The sequence below is a fragment of the Podarcis tiliguerta genome, assembly GCF_965153285.1.
Source record: "Podarcis tiliguerta genome assembly, chromosome: 16".
NCBI lineage: Eukaryota > Metazoa > Chordata > Lepidosauria > Squamata > Lacertidae > Podarcis > Podarcis tiliguerta.
The window spans coordinates 17471128-17480422 of NC_139549.1; the positions used below are offsets into that span (position 1 = coordinate 17471128).

A 9295-nucleotide genomic window follows, 5' to 3' on the forward strand; every position below is an offset into this window, starting at 1 on the left:
TGTCATCCTTTGCGTGTGTGTCTCTTCTCTCCCTTCAGCACACACCCCTCAAACCTAAGTCCGGCCCTGGTTATAATATAACAAATGCAATAAATAAAGAAGTAAACTTTGTGCGTCTTTGCCAGTTAACTTTAGGGCTGCTGTCAGGCAGAAATCCAACCGGTGCTGTTGGACTGCCTGCCTGTGTGCAGCGCCAAACGCTTTGACGTCCCGGCTGCCAACCCTCAACCCTCAAGCGCTGACGACGCCTCTCCTCTCTCTCTCTCTCTCCTCCCCTCCGACAGGGCGGAGACCGGCAGCCGGGCAGCCCCTTCCCAGCACCGTCGGCTGGAAGATGGCGCAGCTGTCCGGGCTGCTCCTGGTCGAGCTGGCCCTGAACGCCGCCGCCTTCCTGTGCGGAGTCATTTGCTCCTCCGCCCTCACCGTTACCCAGGTAAGGTCCCGAGAGAGAGAGGGCGATCCCGGACCCGGAAAGTCTCCCTTTCCCATCCCATCCCAGGCAAAAAAGTTCTGCGCTTTTGCGCTCGTCCCGTTAAAGAGCCACCGCTTAGTGGCGCGAGAGTGCTTCTGAGCACGTGAAGAGGGCGCCGGGCTTTCGCTTGAGTGCAGAAGAGGGAGTGGCTGTGCACGACCAGAGCTGCGCCGTTGGGCCTGCCAATGTGCAGAGTGTCCAGCATTTTTGCTTGTAACGTATCAATAAGAAAGGGCACCTCTGATTGCGTGCAGAGAGCAATTTATGTTCCACATGGTGGCTTAGAATTCATCTCTTCCATGTTGGCTTTTGAGCGCCAGAACCTCCTTAGAAAAACAGTGTGCGTTTATAACCGCAGAACACCCAACTTTTGTATGTATGGGATGAGAGGTCCAGGGGCTTCCAAGTCAGAGGGTGTCACATGCGCCTGGTTAAAAAAAAATTAAAATGCAATCCCCAACCCATCTATTGCTGCCTTTCTGAGTTTGCATTTAGACTTCCCTGAGCTACCTTGGGTGGTGCAGAATTTCAGCAGAGCTGGAAAGTTTTTTTAAAACAACAACAATTTGTGCACTCTGTCAAGTCTCTAGTCCTCATGAGCCTGCCTATTCATTCCACCACCCGGCCCTGCTGTAATAAGAGGCAGCTACACACAAAACAGTTACGCCAACTTGAAAGCGGTTTTGCCTAAGTGGCATCATTCCTCACGAGGACCTTTGGAAGTCTGCTGTTTTGCTGGAAAGGCCGCGAAGGCTTCTGAAAAAAATGGTTCCAAAGGTTTTCCGTTGGGAAATGGGGAAATCTGAGCTCACAGCTACTGACCCAACCTCGGATTGTTGCAAAAGATTTATAATAATGCACCAAACTTGCATATTTTTAAAAAGCAGGCAGTGTGGTGTCGTGTCATATGAGCATCAGCCGTGCACATTAATGCTCGTCAGCTGAGTGAGAGTTTGGCTGACTTCCTGCACAAATCCTTTTGCTGCCGGGAGCACTTTCGCCCGACAGCCTTCCTGGCCTGTGTCACATGTGCTTGGCACTCACCTTACTGGCCTGTATGGATGAACACTCCCTTGTTTTGGGATGGCCTATAGATGCACTGGGGACACGGGTGGTGCTGTGGGTTAAACCACAGAACCTAGGACTTGCCGATAAGAAGGTCGGCGGTTCGAATCCCCGCCACGGGGTGAGTTCCCGTTGCTCGGTCCCAGCTCCTGCCAACCTAGCAGTTCGAAAGCACGGCAAAGTGCAAGTAGATAAATAGGTACCACTCCGGCGGGAAGGTAAACAGCGTTTCCGTGTGCTGCTCTGGTTCACCAGAAGCGGCTTAGTTATGCTGGACATTGGCTTCCTCGGCCAATGAAGCGAGATGAGCGCCGCAACCCCAGAGTCGGCCACGACTGGACCTAATGGTCAGGGGTCCCTTTACCTTTATAGTTGCACTTTCCCTGGGCACAATGGTTTGCAGAAAAGAAGAGGCAACATTCTCAGCTTTGGGTTTAGAAGTCTAAGAGTAAATTGCCTGGGAACGGATGAAAGAGCTCAGGCAATCAGGGAGGGGGTTGGAGCAGATGCAGTTGTTGTTGTTTATTTTTTTGCTCAGAGCAGTTTTAAAAATACCAAAATTATCATCAAGAATAACCTCTAACATAAAAACCCTGCAACACACTTTTTTCCTTCTCATGTTCAATTATACTGCCATAAAGCCTGCATTGATTAAATGATGCTTTGTTTATTGTGGGGAGAGGAGGTTTTTATTTCTTTTTTAATAAATAGGCTTGAACATTTGGTCCAAAAAGAAAAAGAAAAAAGGTTTGTTCATGTGATCCCTGACTATTTTATTTTTTTCATAAAATTTAGATACCACCTGATGTAGGGGGAAAACCTCAAAGTGATTTGCAAAAAGATAAAACAATAAAGTGATCATTAAAAAAATTTACAACCACAATTTAAAACATAACAGAAAGCTAAGACCACAATAGAATAAACTAAAACAAATTAAAACTTGTGGAATTCTCTCCCCAGGGAAGTTCATCTGGTGCCTTAAATATGTCTGTGGTAGTGGGCGTTATTGTTTTGTTTTTCTTACTGTTTTTATTATGTGCTTTGTTATTCTGTATTTTTATGTTGTGAACCACCCTGAGTTCTTAATTCAATAAATTATAAATAAAATAAATAAAAAATTTCTAAACACCTGGGTGGGCTTGCCTAAATAAGAATGCCTTCAGCAGGCACCAGAAAAAATACAGTGAAGGTTCCTGCCTGATATCAATAGGCAGGGAGTTCCAAAGTGTTGGTGCTGCCGCACTAATATTAGTCAACAGTTGTGAAGTAATTTTTTAAAACGTGTCCTTTATTAGAACAACCACAAAAGTTGTTTATTGCATTAATATGTTGTGTTATTTCAAAGACCTCAAGGGGTCCCCCCTGCTTTAATCCTCGCCACAAACCTGTGAGGTAGGTTAGGTGGAGAGAGAGAGAATGAGAGAGAGAAAGACTGTTCTGAATTGTTCTGGGGAGCTTCATGATCTCAGCCTGGGTTTCTGCTGCTCCTTGTAACCGTTAAACCACACTTGCTTCCTTTCATCATCAACAGCTTCAACACAGATTACGCAAGCAACACCATTATTAGTTCCTAGGGGTAATGAAATTACAGTGGTACCTCGGGTTACATACGCTTCAGGTTACAGACTCCGCTAACCCAGAAATAGTACCTCAGGTTAAGAACTTTGCTTCAGGATGAGAACAGAAATCGTGCTCCAGCGGCACGGCGGCAGCGGGAGGCCCCATTAGCTAAAGTGGTCTTCAGGTTAAGAACAGTTTCAGGTTAAGAACGGACCTCCGGAACGAATTAAGTACTTAACCCGAGGTACCACTGTAACTTTTTTTAAAAACCACATGCACGCTAAACATTATATTTTCAAAATGTGAAGCAGAGTACTCTCTGGTTATTGTAGCAAGGAGTTCCATAGGGCCCTGAGGCACTTTCAGCCTTTAAGGCCACTAGCTGTAATAAAAATAAGGCTTTCAATAACCCAAACACAAAATAAAGCACCAAAAAGAGATTGAGACATAACAGGATTCTTATTTTTTTAAATGAAATACAGTAAATGCTTTTCTGCCTGAGAGAGTATGTCACATTTGGATCCGTTATACATAAAAACAAAATTAAGAAGTGTCAAAATTTTACGCCCCCTGTTGAGCCCATTGCCATGGGCCAAATGGCCTTTCTGACAGGCTGAGCTAGGAAGCAAGCAACGCTCTCACCTGCCTTTTCTAGCATAGTACAGGCAACCCCACCTTCCCATTTATGTGTGTTCAAGGCATGCATTACCCAGATTGTGTGCATTCCTGTGAACCTGGAAGTGGCACGAAAAGGGGCAAAAGCAGCGTGAAAATGGCAAAAATTGTGCAGAAACAGCATCTAGCAACCCCATGAACCTTTGCACCAACATTTGAGGCCTGTGGATAGTTGGAGTGTGGAGGAAGGAGGTTTGTGGGGAGCGATTGTGGTGGAGTTTGCTGGATTTTTAAAAAGGATTTTTTAAAGGTTTCCAGAGGGTGTTTACAGGCTTTTTCAATGGTGTTCCCAGTGCGATTTCACTTAAATGTGTGGTACCTCCGAACGCAACCCCCACATAAATGGGGAGTTGCCTTTAATCGTTTTTCTTGGAAGTACGTGACTTTTTGCAATTTCTGAGAGAACAAGCCTAAGGAACTTGCCATCCACATTAAGGAAGCGACAGAAGAAGTGGTCACTGTGGGTTTATTTCTCTTCTGCCTGCATATGCTACAGGCATCGGGCACCAGGAAATAAATAAGTAAATAGATTCAAACCTGGAAATGGCGGGAAAGAGCTGGAGAGTCTTCATGGCATCAGAAGAGGATTATGTGAATCCAGAGGGACAGGAGGTGCAGTGGGGCTTTTTAGGCTTCTCAGCGCCCCCCCAACAGTGTACACATGGGGCTGCACAGCTACAGCCGTCACTTTTCCACGATTCCTAGAGCTTCCCGCTGGCTCCAGAGCTTCCATTCTAGCTGTGGATATTTTTGGATACAGTATTTTTGGTCTGGAGTGCAGGGAGTGCAGCAGAGAGGGCATTTAAAGGGTGTTTAGAGGGTGCTCCCCACTTTTCACTTATGTGGGGGGGGCAGGACGTAACCCACCTACCCCACATAAGGGGCGGCGGCGATGCCTGTACTGTCTAGGGCAGGGGTCTGCAACCTTTAAGACAAAAAGAGCCACTTGGACCCGTTTCCGAAGAAAACAACAACTGGGAGCCACAAAACTCGTCATTATAAAAATAACTTTTTTGTCACTTTATTATTATTTTTTTGTTTGACCCCTCAGAATTACTCCTCCTCATAGAAATAAACGTTAAATTAACAAGTTACCTTTGTGTGTGTGTGTGTTCTTCACTCCCCTTCAAAACAGTGACCAGCGTACATGCCCCCTTTCAATGCAGTGACCAGCGTACATGCCCCTTACAATGTAGCGGGCGGGCGGGCGGGAAGGTGACGTCGGGACGGTGCGTGACTAACGCACGCACCGCCCCCATGCGACGTCACAGCCAGTACAGCGCCCGCCACAGTGGGGAGTGTCGGGGTGCACAAAGCGCCTCCTCCCCTCGCTAGTATCTGCCCCGGAGCCGCGGCAAAGGTGTAAAAGAGCCACATGCAGCTCCGGAGCCGCGGGTTGCAGACCCCTGGTCTAGGGCAAGATTGGGGAGCCCTTTCAGCCCAAGGGGCACATCCCTTCAGTGGTGGGCAGGGCTGAAAGTAAAAGTGGGCAGGGCTGTGGCTATAAATTTTGCCTTTGTGCAATAGGCTGAGGACCCAAACAGCTAAAATAGTACCATCCCCGTTGTCAGTCATCTCAGACCATACAGTAGGCAGGAGAAGGGGTATTGTCGGTGTCGCCTATGGAGGCCGCTTGGTTGACATGGATCCGTGACAGGGCCTTTTCAGTGGTAGCTCCCTTGGTGTTGACTTTTAGGAGGAATCCCCATCCTTTCTCACTTTATCCCTCTCTTCCTTCCTTCCAGGGGGAGTTCGGTGGCCAGTGCATCCTCTATGGGTCTGTGCGCTACAACGGGACTCTGAGCTTAACCACTTCCAGCCATGTCTCGCTTTGCTACTTCGTCTCGGCCGTCTCCCTCCTGGCCGCCATTTCCTCCTTCGTGGCTCTTCTCCGCAGCGTCTACATTTCCTGCTTCGGTGACAGCGAGAGACGGTCGTGAGTCGCGAAGGCGGGGAGTGAAACGGGGAGGTCTCCAGTTGGGTTGGGTTTGGCTTATTCTTGACAGTCCCTGTCCTCTGTCTCTCCCCACAGGGGTGACGTGTGGGTCAAGGCGTTCTTGGTTATCTCAGCTGTGGTCCTCTTCTTCTTGCTCATCTCGGCCTGCATCCTTCGGGTCGGCATGGATGCTCTCTGTGGGTCCATTCATACTTCTGCAGCTGCACCGAGGTAAGTGCCAGAAAAGATGCTCAGTCCTCGCTTGGATTGGTTGGTTGGTTGCCTTTATAGCTCACCTTTTCCTCAGAGAAGCTCAAAATGGTGGGTCTGGTTCTTCCTGCTCCTTGTTTAATCCTGCCAGCCTGTGAGGTAGATCAGGCTGAGAGCAGTGAGTGATCCTTTGGTGATCCTTTTGACAGTTTTAAGTGGCATCATAGCACATTAAATGTATCGTATTAATGTGGTCCATGTATTGATAGCTCGATATATTTGTTTCTCTCAGAAGTCTTCCCCCTCTCTCTTTTCCCCCCTCTTGGCTTTGGGCTCAACAACTGGAACTCTTTGGTTAATTCTCTCTTGGTTAGTTCTTTAGTGAAACATTTATTTAATTGGAAAGCAGCTGAGATTTCACAAGGCCTTTTTGCCTTGATAGCTTAAGTTATACAAGCTCTAATGTTCATCAGCTGATAGTCTAGCTCAGAAGCTTTGGGGTAAATTATATCAGAGTACCACGTGTCTGCCTGCTAGCAAGTGGTTTATGGAGGCAAACTCCAAGATAAACGTAGGTCTGGATGTGGCTTGTCTGCTATACCTCTAAAATCCTGTCCTCAGGGAATACAGGATGCTGGGTGGGGGGTAATTTGCATGACAGGCTGTAGCTCAGTGGTAGAACATCTGCTTTGAATGCAGAAGGTGCCACATTCAATCCCTGGGGTCACCCGGTAGGAGCAGGAGAGATTCCAGTCTGAAACTCTGGAGAGCCTCTGCCGATCTGTGTAGACAATACTGAGCTAGAGGGACCAAGTTCAGAAAACAGGTTCCTGTTTAAATGTGTAACACGCACACATATGAGATATTATTTACTGCCTTAAGGGTAAAGGGACCTCTGACCATTAGGTCCAGTCATGACCGACTCTGGGGTTGTGGCGCTCATCTCGCTTTATTGGCCGAGGGAGCCGGCGTATAGCTTCTGGGTCATGTGGCCAGCATGACTAAGCCGCTTCTGGCGAACCAGAGCAGGGCACGGAAACGCCGTTTACCTTCCCGCCAGAGCGGTAGCTATTTATCTACTTGCACTTTGACGTGCTTTCGAACTGCTAGGTTGGCAGGAGCAGGGACCGAGCAACAGGAGCTCACCCCGTCATGGGGATTCGAACCGCCAACCTTCTGATCGGCAAGCCCTAGGCTCTGTGGTTTAACCCACAGCACCACCCGCATCCCTTAGTATTATATAAATAATGTGTGTGTCTATGAGATCGTTTGCTGTATATTACTATTATATGAATATAGTATAGTAGTAGATACAGGGAGTTTGCATCATATTTCTATGCTTTTAGATAGATGTTCCCATTGTTATTCTAGATTATATGGATAAATATGCATAGGTAAGTAATGCATTGTATTCATGTTATTATAGAATACTTCAGATATAAAAATTATATATACATATATGGCACACACAAAAATAGAACCTTGTTCTATTTTGTGGGGAACCCATGTTGAATCCCTGGCAACATCCCCAGGTAAGACTGGAACCCTGGAGGGCTGCTGCCAGACAGTGTAGATCACACTGAGGTAGATGGACCATTAATCTGACTGGGTCCTCAACAGTTTCCTGGGCACCTGTTTTTTACTTGAGTGACACCTTTCGACTACAGTGAGTTAACTGCCCTGGCTTGTCTCTCCTCGCTTCCCGCCTTGCAGTTGTCAAGAAGCTCAGCACCGCCCTTGGGTCCAGCCCTATCGTGCCGCAAGGTTCTATGACAATCTCTACACTGCAGAGGTGAGTGGTCCTTAAATGGCAGACTATTGAATCAAAGCTGTTTGTCGCTGTTCCTCAACTTCTCCTCAGCAAAGGGGTCTTATCTCAGTCACACCCCCAGGTAAAAATGTTCACCACGTACAGAAATCTAGTCTTAACTGCACTTAATATTTGTCCATGTTCTGGCAGCGTAATCCAAATACTTGCACATGTGTTTACTTTATGCACCATTGTAGATGCCACTCAATACCCATCCTGCATCTTATCTTTTAGTGTGGTGGCACCTACACTTTGGAACTCCTTGCCACTTGACAGCAGGCAGGCGCCTTCACTGTATCCCTTTCTGCACCTGCTAAAAACATTTTGGTTTAGACAAGCCAACCCAAAGATCTAGAATGCTGGTGCCTGTCTTATTCTGTTTTTAGCTTATTAATGTTTTTAACCATTTTTACTGATAGTTTTTTCCTACAGTGGTGAACTAGAAGAAATTAAAAATTTACAGCTGCCTTTCCCAACCTGGTGCCCTCCCAACGTTTTGGAATGCAACTCCTGTCTATACAGCCCACGGCTCAACACAGCCGTCGAAATCCAAAACATCTAGAGGGCACCCTATTGCACGAAACGGGTTTTCTTTCTGACTTTGCCCCTTCTTCTCCTTTCCCGACTTCAGGCGGCTGCCTGGGTGAACTTCTTCTTTTGGTGTTTGACGGCGTTGCTGCTGTACTTGGAGAATGTCGGCAAATTCCCATTCCAGCCCCCTCAGAGCAGCGGCCTCACGTGGACCGACGATGAGACAGCGCCTATCATTGGGGATGGACCACGTGGGCCTTCATGAAGTGGGGGTATCTCCACCATTATCATCTCTGCTGCTCTTTAGGGAGCAGCTCTGGGGCACCCCACTTTTGCCTTCTCTTTCCCATGAGCTTCATAGACCAGGGGGGTCTCTCTCCCTTATTGTGCCCGGACAGCAAACCTTTCTGAAGAACCACCTGTTAACCTCTAATGGACTCCTTCATGTTACATGGCTGCTCAACTAGAAATTGCAGAATTGCCAGAACCCGGAAGGTGGCCAGCAGCTTAACTTTTTGAGCAATGGCTCTGCAGACGTTTGCATTTCCACGGTGGAAAAATTGACATTTGAGATAGAATTGGCCAAAGGAAAGGAAAGGTCTTTTGACTTCCTTGCTACCTGGAGTCGACTTGTGGATTACGTTCAGGAATCTCCCCAAGATCCTCACCTTTCGTCTGCCTTCCTGAAGCTGCAGAACACTATCTGAAGTGACTTCTATAGTCATTTGGACCCAATAATTTCTCCTACTTGGGATAACCTCAAAAGCTTTCCAACGGCTTGTTCTTCTGCGGTGCGGTGAGGGAGAACCTGCCTGTTTCTATTGTTTTCTCACAAAAAAACCAATAAAATATATTTTTAAAAGACCTTCAGATGGACAAGCACCTTCTGGAGTGAGGTGCTGGACTTTTAATATTGCCTGAAGGGCCATTGAATCTGTCTCTTTTCCATATTAACAGCATCCTCTAACGTCCCCTCTACCCATTCTCAGCCCCTCTTGAAAATGGTCAGTCTCTGCTACAGGACAATGTACCATAT

The 9295-nt window shown here is 47.2% G+C and overlaps 1 protein-coding gene across 2 annotated transcripts; it reads left to right on the top strand.

Moving 5' to 3' along the window:
- Positions 1–273: 273 nt before the first annotated feature.
- On the top strand, positions 274–9124 carry TMEM179B (transmembrane protein 179B). Of its 2 annotated transcripts, none has more exons than XM_083417423.1 (5): positions 274–433; positions 5518–5708; positions 5805–5939; positions 7632–7710; positions 8360–9124. In XM_083417423.1, the coding sequence occupies exons 1-5, from the start codon at positions 335–337 to the stop codon at positions 8522–8524; spliced, it is 669 nt and encodes a 222-aa protein (XP_083273549.1). In that variant the 5' UTR covers positions 274–334; the 3' UTR covers positions 8525–9124. The 2 variants fall into 2 exon arrangements, with proteins under 2 accessions (XP_083273549.1, XP_083273550.1); XM_083417424.1 differs by having other exon boundaries at positions 5518–5705.
- The last annotated feature ends 171 nt before the right edge of the window (positions 9125–9295 follow it).